The following is a 16,783-nucleotide window of genomic DNA, read 5'->3' as shown; positions in this document are numbered from 1 at the left end:
AGGGGGTCAGTGCAGTGGGAAGGGGGTCAGTGCAGTGGGAAGGGAATCAGTGCAGTGGGAAGGGGGTCAGCGCAGTGGATAGGGGGTTAATGCAGTGTGTAGGGGGTCAGTGTAATGGGAGGGGGGTCAGTGCAGCAGGAATGGGGGGGTAAAGAGTGCATTAGATAGGGGGTCAGTGCAGTGGGAAGCAGGAAGATTGGCTGGAAATCCCAGCCCTGTCCCTCACTATTCCTTCCTCAAAGCGAACAGTCCTGACTATCACTGGAAAGCTGTGTCACCAAGCTACATGAACTCTTTCTGTGCTGAGATACTCACATTCCCCCATGCACTTTAATGGAACCAGCATTAGAGAGGGCAGCACCAGTGTTGGGGTATCTGGACAGGAAGTCTGAGGAGTCATTGTACACATCTCTGCTTCTCCCAGCAAAGTACATCTTCTCAAAAATGGTGACCTGGAACAAAACAACAGATTTTTAAAAATCAGGTGAAGTATGAGGTTCCATTGTGCGAGGAAGCAGCAAGTTTGGCATGGGTATGGCTGTATACAAGTGCTCCTAAAGGGTCTGTGCACCTGGTCAATGGGCAGCGTATCTGGGTAAATTAATGTGGTTATGGTTTTGCAGGAATAATTGAACAGTCTGGACTAATAACCAAGATGATTTGAGGTCAAAACAAAGCTTGAGAAGTTAAATTCACTTTTAAGAATCTAGATGTGAAAATTTGATATGAGCAAAAGTGACCACAATGCAGTCAGTTTCTAATTAAATCCCAAATTATTTCATAAATGCCTCGTTAGGGAAAGAAATCTACAGACTCTTACTCAGTCTTAACCAATGTGAAATTACTATTCTTTATCAACATGGTAAGGGGCTTATGAAGTGCACTGGTAGTGTCCCTCCTCAAGCCTGGAGGGTCTGGGTTCAGGTGTTACGTGCTTCAGAGGTGTGCAATAACATCTCTGAATAGGTGGATTGGAAAATATCAATATCAACATCTTCACTATCTTCTGAAATGATCTAGCAAGATCTGCAGTTATATCAAATTGGTACATTGCAGTGGTTTAGGACTATGGATCACTATCACCAGCTTTACTGCAGCAAATACTATCATAGAATCCCTACAGTGTGGAAACAGGCCATTCAGCCCATCAGGTCCACACCCAACTCTTTGTCGAGCATCCTACCCAGACCTACTCCCTATCCTATAATCCTGCATTTCTGATGGCTAATCCAGCTAGCCTGCATTTTGCTGAACATTCTGGGTAATTTAGCATGGCCAATCCACCTAACTTCATATCTTTGGACTGTGGAAGGAAATCGGAGCACCTGGAGGTAACCCACGCAGACACGGGGAGAATATGTATAAGTTCCACACAGACAGTCGTCTGACAGTGGAATCGTACCCAGTTCCCTGGCGCTGTGAGGCAGTACTCTTAACCACTGAGCCACTGTGCCATCCCAAATGGTGAATTTGTGATGATAAATAAATTCACCAATCACCAAATGGCAATAGTGAATACATTCCTGAATGGAGGCAAGGAGGTTAGTGGTGGAGAGGGAAGGGAAACAAAGGGCAAAGATTTCCTTTGCCTGTACTCTCAGTTTTACAGGAATTCTTTTCGTGGATTACAGAGCAATCTTGATTATCCGAATGAGACAGGCGGGAAATATTTTGTTCAGATAACTTGACGGGACCTTGAGATCTTGTTCAGATAATCTGAAATTCGGTTAATTGATGTTTGGATAACCAAGGTTGTTCTGTAATCCATAAAATGCAACACTTTATCCCCAAAAGGTTCACTCGCAAAAAATGCTTCGATCTAACCAACCCACAATGAAAAATCCATCAATTCCATTTGGTGTTTGCTTACCATTGGTTCGTTAGGCTTCTCCACCCTGGGCGGACCCTGAAAAGAAATCACACAAGACACTCAATTCTTGACAGCTCCACCTGGAACACTAGATCTGTTAGATCTTCTATCTGCAGCCTTTGTTCTGGTCTTATCACACAAGAAGGGAGTCGGTTAACTCAGTTGGCTAGGTGACTGATTTATGATGCAAAGTGACATCAACAGTTTGCACGGGCTGAGGTTACCACGAAGGACTCTCTTTCTCAACCTGTCCCCTTGTCTGAGGCATAATGATCTTCAGGTTAAACAACTACTGCTTGTCTCTATCTAATCAGGGAGCAGCTTGATTGTCTGGGGAGATTATGACAACTTTACTTTTATCTTTAGGCTCATCATTTTCTTAACATCCAAATCCCTCCTGCCCCCAACATCAGCCTTCATCAAATGACGCCATGACTGAGGAGTTCCATCATAGGTCCTCTCAATCTCCTCTTTTTCTGAGGCTGGCCTCTGCTCAAATATACCTGATGGGTTATAATTCAGGCACTGCAGCTTCCTCCCTGTTGCTGACATCAAGGGAACAAACGCGGTGGATGGAAGGTGTGGAATAGGGGATTCCTCCACTGGGACTGCATCCGAAAACATACATGCCCTATCCTCAGTGTTCTGGAGAAGACAGCCAGTATTGCCATCCCTCTTCACATCTCTTAAATGAACATAGAACATTACAGGCAGTACAGGACCTTCGATCCTTGATGTTGTGCTGACCTATGAAACACTATCACAATTTCATCCATATGTCTATCCAATGACTATTTAAATGCCCTTAAAGTTGGCAAGTCTACTACAGTTGCAAGTAGTGCATTCCACACCCCTACTACCCTGAGTAAAGAAACTACCTCTGAGACCTGTCCTAATCTATCACCCCTCAATTTAAAGCTATGCGCCCTCGTGCTAACCATCGCCATCTGAGGAAAAAGACTCTCACTATCCACCCTATCTAACCCTCTGATTATGTGTCTCAATTAAGTCACCTGTCAATCTGCTTCTCTTCAACAAAACATCCTCAAGTCCCTCAGCCTTTCCTCGTAAGACCTTCCCTCCATACCAGGCAACATCCTAGTAAATCTCCTCTAAACCCTTTCCAAAGCTTCTATATCCTTCCTATAAATGCCGTGACCAGAACAATACTTAGGTAGTGTAATGATATTTTTACTTTGCCTTGGGTGTGTGTGCTTACCATTTGTAGAGGTATCAGGGATCCCACTTGTGGTTTCTCTGCTTCCCATTCCTCTAGTGTTCGATAGCCACCCACTTCCAGAATACTTTGCTGGCCTTCAAAGAAAGGCTCAGAGTAAACAAACCACCTGTAGAAATAGAGAGACATTAGCATGGAGCTTCTAAAATCAATATGAAAGTTCTCATCCAAGTGATCAAAATCTTCTCTTTAATCCTCACCCTCTCCTGGACTCCTGAAGACTGTCCCCTTACAATCAGCAAATACACATGGGCAGTGGGCAAATTTGCCCATTAGTGTTTCCGAAACATGTAGGAAAATTAAGTTACAGCAATGACCAATTATAGGAAAGTTGTCCACTTAGGTCAGAGGCAGAATCTTGGAGTTGCTATTTGTGAGGAACAGGGGTAGGTCGTGGTTTGGCTGGGGGAGGTGAGGCATAGGAGGAGAGAGGGAAAGAGAGGAGGCATTAAGAGGGGGAGGAGAAAGGGAAAAGAAAGTGGGCAGAGAATGTAGTGTAGAGATCAAGGCCTCAGCTGATCAAGGTAGTGGCTGTAAGGAGGGGGGAAAAGGAAGCTGCAAGGAACAGGGAGGAGGCTGCTGAAGAAAGGGAGAGAATAGCTTTATACTCATCAGCAAAGGAATATACAGTTCACAGAGAATATGGACAATCAGAAATTATTAAGGTAATGAATTCTTTGTCAATGAATTATGGAATCTTTATCTTGAGGATGTGTATATTCAGGAGCTACTATAAATGGAACATATGCTATTGCAATGACCATGGTGTGAAATATTACATTTCATTGAGATTGAGAAATGGATGCAGTAGAGGGATAATAACTGCCTGGTTAAATCTTCCAATGTTTTGCGTATGTAATGGAAACATATCAGCTGTGATCTCAGCAGTCGTTGGAAGGTGTGCCTAGGAATGCTTTTTGTGAGTAGGTGCATTTTGTAAAGACTGTTTCTTTTCATTTTTCTTTAGTTTTCAGAAAAGGACTATTTTAAAAACTAAGCATTGTGCAAGGGATTGTTGCGCTTTATAAAAGCAAGCTACCAGCACTCATTGTATTTGTTATTTATACTTGTTTGTTTAAGCAAAAGGTTAAAGGTTACTGCAGATGAGCTCGAGCCAGATACCATGTATGAACGGAGGTTCAATTGGCAACAAATAGCTGATTGGTCTGTGAATGGTGACCAGTTATTGATGACAAAGACATTCTGCATGCCAACAGCTATGTGATTGGCTCCCAGGGAGCTGGAAAGCTGCTATCGTGAGGTATGATAATGTGTCAGTTATTTTGAAGAAATGTTTGATGATGACTTACGCATGTTATATTGAGCCAATGTAAATGCTGTGGTATATAACTTCCATGGAGGGTTGATATTTATTGTGGAAGTTGATGAATTTTTCTAATTCTGTTTCTGACAGAGCCCCAGTGCACAAAAACAGAAGATACTGTTACAACATGACTGCGCTGCCAGATAAATAAGTTCCTGAGAATGAAAAAGGAGCTCCTGAAAATCAAAAAGAAGTTCTCGAGAAAATCTCAAGGAGACCCATCTAAAAAAAAAATTGGGCCTTGATTACAATTCTCTAAGATCTCGGTATTTCCATCACTCTGCCATTTGTGGGCTTATCTTCAGCTGTCAGAGAACTAATCTCTAAAATTTCCTTCATAAACCTCTCCAACGTCTTCTCTTCATTAAGCTGTTCCTTAAACTCTACTGTCAGAAAGTTCCTGACAGCCTAGTAGTTCACATCACTGCCGATCACAGTATTTAACACTTGGAATATCGTTCATTGCCTGGGGACAAACTTTTCTACTCCTCACTCAGGCAGAGGCTGCTAGATGGGCAGATAGCTCTGGAGGTCACAGTGGGTCAGGCAGCATCCATGGAGAGAGACAGAGCAAGCTAAGGTTTCAAATCCTTAGTCTCAAGTCAAGACTCTTCATCAGAGCTAACGTGGAGGCTAATAGCTCAGTCTGACAGCAGCACAAATGGCAGCAGTGGCTAGGACTGGAAATACACACAGTCCAACGATTTAAGTTCCAGATTCTGGAGAGGGCTGTCTTATAGCAAGTTAGGGCAATGAAGCCCAAGGCTGATGGAGAGAATGGGACATGGGGTGTTGATTGGGAGGCTGGGATGGGGAGGAATTAAGCACCCGTAGGTGATGGCTTTAATAATCAGAGTTACCAGAGTGTTCTGGTGGGTATTTTATCCCGGAGTGAACACAACAACAAAACAGATTACCTGGTCATTATTGTGCATGCCTCTTTATAAGAGCTGGCTGTAGACAAACTGACTCTACACCTCTACACATTGCAACAGTGACCAAAATAGAAAGCTTAACAGAATGTCCCAAAATTAATTTCGAGACCAAAAAACTTCAGATGCTGGAATCCAACGTAGATAAGCAGGAGGCTGGGATAGCATGGTGGCTCAGTGGTTAGGGTCAAGATTAGAGCAGTGCTGGAAAAGCACAGCAGATCAGGTAACATCCGAAGAGCAGGAAAATCAATGTTTCAGGCAAAAACCCTTCATTAGGAAGGGCTTAGTGGTTAACCCTGCTGCCTCCCAGCACCAGGGACTTGGATTCAAATCCAGCCTTGGGCGACTGTCTGTGTGGGGTTTGCACATTCTTTCTGTGTCTGGGTGGGTTTCCTCCGGGTGCTTCAGTTTCCTCCCACAGTCCAAAGATGTGCAGATTAGGTGAACTGGCCATGCTAAATTGCCCATAGTGTGCAGGGATGTGTAGGTTAGGTGCATTAGTCAGGGGTAAATGTAGAGTAATAGGCTGGGGAATACATGTGGGTGAAATACTCTTCAGTGGGTTGGTGTGGACCTGTTGAGCCAAATGGCCTGTCGGCATTCTATGAGAACACAGCAAGCCAGGCAGGATCAGGAGGTGGAGAAATCATTGTTTCAGATGTAAAATTCATTAGCAACTGGAGGTTTTGAAAGGTTCTACAAGTGTGAACTCTTTCCTTTGCTAACAATAACCACATAAAGTCTCATTATGGCATTCACACGTGTGGGGATGGAGTCCTGCTCACCACTTTCATATAGGACACTGCAAGGCATAAGGGATGGGAGAGGATATCAACAAGAAAGAAGGAGCATTCCATCCTACACTACATTCACAGATAAACCGCCCAAGCCATTGATAGTCCTCCAATGAGACCCTTTAACAACAGTGTGCTGAGAGACTCACAGTCCAGAACTGACAACGATGGAGGTTGTTCTTGGTGGATATCCAAATATCCGAATATCCTCGGATTCACAGTGGAACGTCAGCTTCTTCCCCTCACCATCGGCCTCTGGGAACAAAGATATTTCTGGTATGGTGTAGTCCTGATAAAGAGCAACACAAAGAAATGATCAGGTCATGGGATTATTCTGATTAAGGAAGCTCAATCAGTGTGGAGGCACTGTTAGTGAATCACCTCCTTGTAGACTTTACTCTGGCTTCAATACTATATGCAGCTGTGTATGCTGCTTGCACTGGTTTACAGAACCATAGAAACAGGAAGAGGTTACTCAGCCTCATTTCACTCCAGAATTCTAATGGCCAGCAGAGAGAGGTGAGCTTCCTCTGGACACTGACTGTCATCCAGCTGTTCAAACCTATTGCCAGCTCATTAAGTCAATGCTAATCTGAATCTGTGCTCTATCTGCCTTGGTTTCAGAATGTGCTAAATAAAAATCTGTCAATCTCTGATCTGAAATTTTCAATTGACACTCAGTCTCTTCAACCTTTTTGTGTGGGTTGGGCATGTAGTTTATAGATGGTAGGGATTATTCCTGATTTTCACTATTCTCAGTGACAATCAGCCCTGCCTGGACATGCTTTAAAATCAGGACATGCAGGTGAAGGTTTTGGTGCTGGGTCCGGGTTACCCCTTTACATATTAAAGCTTAGGACAGAGAATGTCATGGTACAGTGGGGAAAGTCCACTGTCGAAGATCTTTCTGCCAAAGTTAAATGGGGGCTCATTCAGTGATTGGATGCTTCCGATGCCATAAATATATGAACCGAGGAACCTCAATTATCTGACATTCAATTATCCGAATATTGGATTATCCGGGTAAACTATGTTATCTGGCATTTGATTATCTGGAATTCGATTAATCAAGCAAAATATTCCCCGCCTGTGTCCTTCAGAAAATTGAGGTTCCTCTTTAAAAATAATCTTGTATAAGTAAGAAATGTCTTGGGTTTATATGCTGGATAGAGTCAAACTCCAAAGTTTGTTTGTTACTTCACTGTGGCATTCACATGTTTGTACAGAACAGAACTGCTTTGGTGACAGTGTATGTATTTAAAGCTATCTTTATGAATAAAGCAAATTTTTGAAACTGAAAGTAATCTCTTTACGCAGGGTAGCTTGGGTCGCAATCAGCTGGCTGACTGGCTTGCAATGCAGACTGATGCTAACAGTGCAGGTTTAATCCGCACACCAACCAAGGTTACCTTGAAGATCCCAACTTCTCAACCGTGCCCCCTCACCTGAGGTGTAGTGACCTCATGTTAAACCACCACCAGTCATCTCTCGCTGATGAGAGAGCAGCTCTGTGGTTCTCTGTGACTGCACCTTATGCAGTTAGGTGCCAAGCTCCTGTAAGTTCCTTTGGAACATTTCACAAAATTTAAAAGTTATCTACAAGTGCAAGTTGTCATCATTGTTACCTCACACCAGTCATTTGGGGATTTGATTTTTTTAGATACCCAAATTCACATTCCATTTTAAAGAGCAGGCAATTTTTAATCACTTTTGCACAGGTCTTCAACAGAGCCCTGTGCTGGCAGAATGGATATTGGGACAGAGAAACCAAAAGAAGTTACTTGAGTACTTTTGCGCCAGACTAGGGTTAGGATTCAAATCACAGTTTGGGGACCAAAATGAAGGGACATTTATGTTATTTACGCGTCAGTCAATGTGCTGAATAATGTCTTAGCTCAATCTCATAATTATAGGTCAGTCCCACGTTCAAGTGTACCGAGCTCTCTCAGCTCCACAGTTTCCCAGTCCCTCGTCAGTTTCACTGGTGGGTGGAATAGTCAGGATGCATGAACCAGGCGAAAGTGAGGACTGCAGATGCTGGAGATTAGAGTCTAGATTAGAGTGGTGCTGGGAAAGCACAGCAGGTCAGGCAGTATCCGAGGAGTAGGAAAATCGACATTTTGGGCAAAAGTCTTTCATCAGGGCTTCCTGATGAAGGGCTTTTGCCTGAAACGTCGATTTTCCTAGGTTCAGGGATTCCCTCCCCCTCTCCTGCTCTTTTCTTTCAATGAAGACAGTCCCCAAAACCTCTGCCTTTGACCAAACCTTTGGTCACCTGTCTTACTATCTCCTAATGTAGTTCAGTGTAAAACTTTGTTCGATAATTGCTCCTGTGAAGCCCCTCTGGGTCTTTTACTACATTAAAGAGGGCAAAGAAATGAAAGTTACTGATGTTGTTGTTGTTATTAGGAATTGTTTATTTTTGCTTTCACAGGAAGTGGAGGGTCTATTATGTACATTACCCTTTAGATCGGGATCCCTTTTAATATAAAGTTAAGATTTTTGGCCAGTCCACAATCAAACCTGAAACTCTGAACAAATGCAGTTTGTTGTATACAATCATTCCAAGATTTCCACTACTTATAATTGATTTTGTTGGGGATCTCTGAAAACAACATACATCTTGTTACACTGGCAATCCAGAGAATGCAAGTTCAAGTTCCACCAGGGCTGTTTGTTAGTCTGATTTCAGTCTAAAGTATCTGGATTAGATTAGATTAGATTACATTGCATTAGTGTGGAAACAGGCCCTTCGGCCCAACAAGTCCACACTGATCCACCGAAGCGCACCCCACCCATATCCCTACATTTACCCCTTACCTAACACTACGGGCAATTTAGCATGGCCAATTCACCTAACCTGCACATCTTTGGACTGTGGGAGGAAACTGGAGCACCCGGAGGAAACCCACGCAGACACGGGGAGAACGTGCAAACTCCACACAGTCAGTCGCCTGAGGCGGACATTGAACCCGGGTCTCTGGTGCTGTGAGGTAGCAGTGCTAACCACTGTGCCACCGTGCCGCCCACTGAGTGGTGGTCAAAGTTAAAAATCTCACAATACCAGGTTATAGTCCAACAGATTTATTTTGGAAGCACTAGCTTTCGGAGCGCTACTCCTTGATCAGGTGGTTCATCAACCACCTGATGAAGGAGCAGCGCTCTGAAAGCTAGTGCTTCCAAATAAACCTGTTGGACCATAACCTGGTGTTGTGAGATTTTTAACTTTGTCCACCCCAGTCCAACACCGGCTCCTCCACACCATGGAGTGGCGGTCTGTATGAAAGTTACCACAAAGCCATTGTATTGTTGAAAATACCTTAACTGACTCAGGTGTGTCCCTTTAGGGAAGATAACCTGCCAACCATACCCAGCTGAGGTTTATGCGCACCACCAGCCCCACACTGATGTGGCTGAATGGCAACTGAAGTGGCCTAGCAGGCTGTTCAGTTGAATCAGTTGATGCAAAGAATAGACATACCACAGTGATTCAAGGCAGAGTCTCCCCAACATTAATTATGGCTTTGTCAATTGTTAGGACATGTGCATACATGTGCATAATGGGGCGTATTTTAAATTACTGTCAACCACCATCTATTTCAACAGGGTGTGATACATTAATCCAATGATTTGTGGGCTGTCCAACTCAGACATGAAGAGATCAGATATACTACACTTACCTCCCAGTGAAAATGATGTGTAAATAATCTTATCTTCAAATAAAGGACCCACATTATTGTTTCACCAATCCATTTCCTGACCATTAAGTAAAAAAAGATGCACAAAGGAAATTGTTTCCAATGCTTTGCTTACCCTGACTACTCTTTTGAGGGAGCCAATGACGATGGGTTTGGTAGGAGATGGTTTGGAGTCAGGATCTTCAGTCTCTTCTTCAACTTCCTCTCTCCAGGGATCCGCCAACTTCACGTCCTGCTCTTCAAATATGAACTTCTTCCCTTTATAATCTGGCTTCTCATAGAACACCCAGCTAAAGCAGATCAGGAGAAGATTAAGGGACTTTTTTAGAAGTTTCCTTTTACACTCGGATGAACTCTTTGTGATCGGATCGTGATAATTGCAATCACTTGGGTGGGCAGTATTTCGTTCGGATAATTGATATTCGGATAATCGAGGCTCCTCTGTACAAGCATTTCCTAGGGTGGAACCTTGGATTTTTTTTGAGCTTCAGGTGTGGAGGCTGGCTTAAAGTTGGGTAGTGCTTCCAATTAGTGGTGGGGGCAGATCAGGTTTCCTTGTGTGATTGTGTTCTCAGTTCATGGCATATAAAGCAAACTTTGTTTTAACCAGCACCTTAATTAAACGGCACTCTTGATAAACCGACAATGATTACATACCTCAAATACCGCTATGTTCAAGTATTTATAGAGTCATAGAGATGTACAGCATGGAAACAGACCCTTTAGTCCAAGTTAACCATGCTGACAAGACATCGTCAATAAATCTAGTCCCATTTGCCAGCATTTGGCCCATACCCCTCTAAACCCTTCTTATTCATATACCAATCTAGAGGCCTTTTAAATATTGTAAATGTACCCGCCTCCACCATTTCCTTTGGTAGTTCATTCATTACACACACCACCCAATATGTGAAAATGTTGCTCCTTAGGTCCCTTTTAGATCTATCTCCTCTCACCTTAAGCCTAGGCTATAAATAAAGTACAACAGTGATGTGTATACAGTTTTTCAATGTGGTTTTACATTGACTTTAGGAGGTGTGTTGATGTTTTTACATAGATTTTGTGAGTGATGTCAATGTCTCAAAGCTTTGTTTTGTAATGGTTTACTGTCATTACACGTACCTCTTGATTATCCAGAATATTTGATCAACCAGCACGCAGCTGCTCCCATAGGTATGGGTTAATAAAAAGTGTGCTATGCATGCAGGGGTAAAGGTCAGATTTTAAGGGAAGGTGGGCAAGAAGTTCAGTAATGCCACCCCCCCTCCATCTGAACACTTCTGCCCTACCTCATTACACTGATACTGCCTCTACACATCTGCCAGGATTAATACTTAAAACATAAAAGGAGCTAAAAGTCTCAGCAGCCCATCAATCATCACCTCCCTGACCAGGCAAACGTAGTCGATTGACAGCTTTTCCCCAAAGGTTTGCAGCAAACAAGGGCTGAGAAAGATGGTTTTGGGATGAATTCCTCTCAGGTATCTCAACTGGTGGAAATACTTTCTTTCAACTCAACATTTTCCTTAAAATCTCAAAAGCATTGATTAAAAGTGCAGGAGCATGAATGGTGAATTCAATCTCCTGACTGGAGGATTAGAGTTATATCTTAGCCCTCTCCATCCTTGTCATTCAATCTGTGCATTTTCCAACGTGGTAATGAGGGGAATCAATGACACCTCACTGACCCTTTTGCAAAATGGAAAGCAATGCACTTCCAGATCAGAAAAGCCAACAATTCTGCTGATTATTCTGGGGCCTTAGAGGCTAATTGACACCAGAAAAATGGGTGTCAAATGCACCAATTTAACCTCCTTAACCAATCAAAAATAATTTATTTTACAGCAAGGTACAGGAGCAACAAGAGAAAAGTCTTTAGAACCGGGATATAATCAGTTAAACACATTCCAAAACATCCTCTAGCAATGAGCAATTGTGAAGTGTTTGCAATGACTTACCATCCTCGAATAACTCTTACTGAAATGACAGCAGGAAATGACCATGACGAGCAATCAGGCACATCACAAATAATTTCTCTCTGAAAACCAGTGAAGTTCGGCTTGTCGTAAATGATTATCTAAATTGCAAGAGAAGGTAAATTGAAAAGTAAACAATCATGAGCTGACCTGCTCCACAGAAAGGACCAATTACAGACGTCATCAACCACCTTAAGCTGTAAAGCTTTGATTACCACAAACCACAAGGAATTATATAAAATGATGGCACATAAACAATCTACTTAACCCAACTAGTCTATAATGATGCTTATAGTCTGTACAAGCTATTACTCTCATTTTAAACTTCACCGTATCAGCGTGTCTTGCTATTACTTTCTGGCTCATGTATTTACTTGGCTTCATCTTAAATGCCTTACCGACCTTACATGGTATTAGACATGAGGCTTAAAATGTTGTGAACAGAAGCAGTTAACCAGAGGACTAGGATAGTTTTAGATGTCAGAAAAGGACAACAAAAACACAAAGGGAAGAAAATGAATGACAATATACCAGAAAGAAATAGAAAAGTGGATGGCGAGAGCTTTTACAATTTTGCAAAATGGAAGAGTGACAATCAAATGTAAACATCCTTGGAGACTGAGACAAGAGAAATTGTAATGGTAAATAAGGAAAAGACAGAGACATCGGACAAAATCGGTATTTGTTTTTACAGTAAAAGAAACAAGAAAAGTAAGGCAAAATAATGTGGTACCAACAAACTAATGAGAATAAGAAAATTAAAGTGATTAATATCAGTTGAAAAAAATACAGAGAAAGTAGAAGTTATGAGCTGATAAAACCCACGGTTCCACAAGATGGTTGGAGAGACAGTAGATACATGTCTGTAATTTAGCAAAATTTCTCAGATCTTCAAATGTTCCCAGTAGGATACAAGGCAGCAAATGTAATGCTACGTATTCAAGAAGCGGGAAAATGGTGAGATACAAGCCAGTTAACCTGACATCATTCATGCAAAAAAAATGCTGGAATCCAATAACAACAAGGTTAATAAACACTTAAATATCATGATATGATTAGCCAGAATCGACATGGTTTTAGAAAGGAAAATTGCATTTGACATATCTGGTAAGTCTATCAGTGTATTTTGAGGATTTAATCAATGGGTATGTAAAGGGGTTCTAGTCAATGTACTATATATGGAATTCCAAAGGTTTTCCGTAAGGAGTCATACGAGATGTTGCACACAAGAGTTTAATATGGTTAGCAGAAATATATGAGCAAATAGAGAAAAAAGGCCAGAAATCAGAGGGGAAGAATAAATAGTGCATTTTCAAGTTTGCACGTTATTGTTGGGTGACACCTGGCTCACACCAGGGTAATTGTTACTGCATTTCCAATCCATGTGAATGCCTTAAAGATGAAGGGAGCAAGATCAATGGATCCAAGTTTTCTGATGACACAAAGCTAGGGAGAAAATCCAATCAGGATTTTTTAATAATGATAAACCTACAAAGTTTCTTGTTTAGAAACATCAATTCAGCATGCAGGTACAGCAAGCAATTAGGAAGTCAAAAATCCTGCTCAGCTGCACTATGAGTGGATTGAAGTACAAGAAATTTTAACAGAGCATAGGTGAGACTACACCTGAACTACTTACAGATCTGGTCTCTATATCTCAGGAAGGATCTATTTTTCTTGGAGCTTGTCATAGAGAATTACAGTACAGAAAAATGCCCTTTGGTCAAGTACGAGCACTTGGCTATTCTAATCCTATTTTCTGGTAGTTGGCCCATAGCCTTGTATGCCTTGTCATCACAGGTACACATCTTAACACTTCTTGCATGTTATGAGCATCTCTGCCTGTACTAGAGGGTGGGCAGGATTAAGGTACTGAGCTCAATGACCAACCATGATCATATCAAATGGCAGAACAGACTCGGGGAGTCAAATGGCCCACTCCTGCTTCTGTCTTTATGTTTCTGTTTTCCCATTACAGACCACCCTCTGAGTGAAAAAGAATTCCTCACATCCCTTCAAAATCTCCTGCCCCTTCCCATAAATCTCTGCCCCCTGGTTACTGATGCCTCCACCAAGGGGAAATGCTCCTTCTCTATTGGATTCCTTTTCCAATGGGAGCAGTTTCTCCATATCTACTCTGCCAAGCCTCACATTATTTTGACAATTTCGATATTAGCCTTCTCCTCTACAAGGAGTACAATCCCAACTTCTCCAATCCAGCTTCATATCTGAAGTTTCACATCTTTGAAAACATTCTCATAAACCTTGTCTGCACTCTGTCCAATGTGTTCAAGTCCTTCCTGAAATGTGGCTCCAGAACTGTTTATAATACTCCAGCTGTGGTCTCACCCATGTCTTATCAAAGCTCAGCATGACCTTCTTGCTCTTGTGCTCTGCGCCCCTATTCATAACAAAGCCTAAGATACTACTTGCTTTAATTAACTCTTCTCCCCAATTGTCCTGCTACCTATAATGACCCGTATATGAACACACAGGTCTCTTTTCTCCTGTACATCTTCAGAGTAGGACTGTATTCTATCTGCACACGTGCTGTCTTCCAAAATGCATCACCTTACACCTTTCCGGATTGAATTTTATCTGCACCTGTCTGCCCACTCCACCAACTTGTCAATGTCCATTTTAATTTCTACACAGTCTTCTTCACAGGTACAGCAATCAATTAGGAAGTCAAATAACCTGCTCAGCTTCACTACAAGAGGATTGAAGTACAAAGAAATTTTAGCAGGGCATAGTTGAGACTACACCTGAATTACTGCTTATTGATCTTTACACTGCTTTCAAGTTTTGTACCATCTGCAAATTTTGAAACTGGATTTGGAATACCAAGATCTGAATCATTAATACTTATCAGGAAAAGCTTGTGTCCCAATACCAATCTCTATAGAATTCCACTACAAACCTTCCTCCAGCCTTAACTGTTGATCATGACTCTGTGTCTTATTACTCAGCCAAGTTTGCATCAGTGTTACTACTGTCCATGAGTCTGCACCTTCCTCCCAAGTATGTTGCATGGCATTGTATCAAATGCCTTTGGAAATCCTCATAATATTCTGATCAGTGAGCAGAAGGATCTTATTCTGTAATTAAAGGCAAAATTTGGGGGCAGCACTCAGCAAGTCAGGCAGCATGTATGGAGAACGAAGCATGGTTCATGTGTCAGACCTATGGCAGTCATGATACCAGGCCATCAACCCAAAAGCTTAATTCAATTTCTCTTTTCACAGATGCTGGTGCAGCTGCTGCCTGTTTGCAGCATTTTCTCTTTTTATTTCAGATTTCTAACATCCTTGGTATTTCTGCTTTCATTTTTAGCCTTCATCCAATTCTGTTTGCTTGATTTAATTGGCATCTCCAGTTAGAGTCATAGAGTCACAGAGATGTACAGCACAAAAACAGACCCTTCGGTCCAACCCATCCATGCTGACCAGATATCCTAATCTAATCTAGTCCCATTTGCCAACACCCAGCCCATATCCCTCTAAACTCTTCCTATTCAGATACCCATCCAGATGCCTTTTAAATGCTGTAATTGTACCACTTCCTCTGGCAGCTCATTCCATACACGCACCACCCTCTGTGTGAAAAGGTTGCCCCTTAGGTCCCTTTTATATCTTACCCCTCACCTTCAACCTATGGCCTCTACTTCTGGACTCCCCCCACCCAGGGAAAGGACTTAATCTATTTATCCTATCCATGCTCCTCATGATTTTGTAAACCTCTATAAAGTCACCCCTCAGCCTCCGACGCTCCAGTGAAAATAGCCCCAGCCTATTCAGCCTCTCCCTGTAGCTCAAATCCTCCGACCTTGGCAACATCTTTGCAAATCTTTTCTGAACCCTTTCAGTTTCACGACATATTTCAGATAGGAAGGAGACCAGAATTGCACACAATATTCCAAAAACGGTCAAACCAATGTCCTATACAGCTGCAACACGACCTCCAAACTCCTGTACTCAATATTCTGACCAATAAAGGAAAGCATACCAAATGCCTTCTTCATTATCCTATTTACCTTCTTATGGTCTTACCTACGACTCCACTTTCAAGGAGCTATGAACCTGCACTCCAAGGTCTCTTTGTTCAGCAACACTCCCTAGGACCTTACCATTAAGTGTATAAGTTCTGCTAAGATTTGCTTTCCCAAAATGCAGCACCTCGCATTTATCTAATTTAAACTCCATCTGCCACTTCCCAGCCCATTGGCCCATCTGATCAAGATCCTGTTGTAATCTGAGATAACCTTCTTCGCTGTCCACCACACCTCCAATTTTGGTGTCATCTGCAAAATTACTAACTATACCTCCTATGTTCATATCCAAATAATTTCTTTTGACTTGAGGGATCTGTGTTATCCTGTTGAATGTTTGATGCAGCTGTGTGATATATGCGCCACATTCCTGGGAATACATCAATGCAGTGGCGTGATTGTGTTGGAGGTCTGCTAATTTTCTTTTAATCGTCACCTGACATTAATTGGAAAGGACGAAACTGAAGTTCCTTTTCAAGGCTGCTTTGGCTATATAAGGAATTTGCTTGATCTGTGGCTGTGAAAGAATTAAAACATTACCTGATTGACAATCAAGAAACTTGTTTTGCTATAATGAGAGCTGTCACTGCCAATATTTCCTGGTGTGAGATATATGCAAATAATCCAATCTTTTTACATTGAATTATTGACTAGAAACAAGCGGATAGGATCAAGGATAACCCAAAGGCATTTTATTGCGGATAGGATCAAGGATAACCCAAAGGCATTTTATGCGTTTGTGAGAAACATGAGAATGACGAGAAAGAGGGTAGGTCCGATCAAGGACAGTAGTGGGAGACTGTGTATTGAGTCGGAAGAGATAGGAGAGGTCTTGAATGAGTACTTTTCTTCAGTATTTACGAACGAGAGGGACCGTATTGTTGAAGAGGAGAGTGTGAAA

General features: G+C 42.1%; 1 protein-coding gene across 1 annotated transcript in view; it reads right to left on the bottom strand.

Moving 5' to 3' along the window:
- The window catches only part of LOC122563379 (beta/gamma crystallin domain-containing protein 2-like), a 140,036-nt gene that overhangs the window by 23,602 nt on the left and 99,651 nt on the right, over positions 1-16,783 (bottom strand). The window contains exons 7-12 of the mRNA XM_043717120.1: positions 11,817-11,935; positions 9,974-10,148; positions 6,310-6,449; positions 3,090-3,216; positions 1,871-1,906; positions 316-452 (exon numbers count right to left, since the gene is read on the bottom strand). Of these exons, the coding sequence (XP_043573055.1) occupies positions 316-452; positions 1,871-1,906; positions 3,090-3,216; positions 6,310-6,449; positions 9,974-10,148; positions 11,817-11,935 (734 nt within the window). The remainder of the gene's footprint in view (positions 1-315; positions 453-1,870; positions 1,907-3,089; positions 3,217-6,309; positions 6,450-9,973; positions 10,149-11,816; positions 11,936-16,783) is intronic.

This window comes from Chiloscyllium plagiosum, chromosome 27 (assembly GCF_004010195.1).
Source record: "Chiloscyllium plagiosum isolate BGI_BamShark_2017 chromosome 27, ASM401019v2, whole genome shotgun sequence".
NCBI classification, from domain to species: Eukaryota; Metazoa; Chordata; class Chondrichthyes; order Orectolobiformes; family Hemiscylliidae; genus Chiloscyllium; species Chiloscyllium plagiosum.
This window is presented reverse-complemented; position numbering and strand designations above follow the sequence as displayed.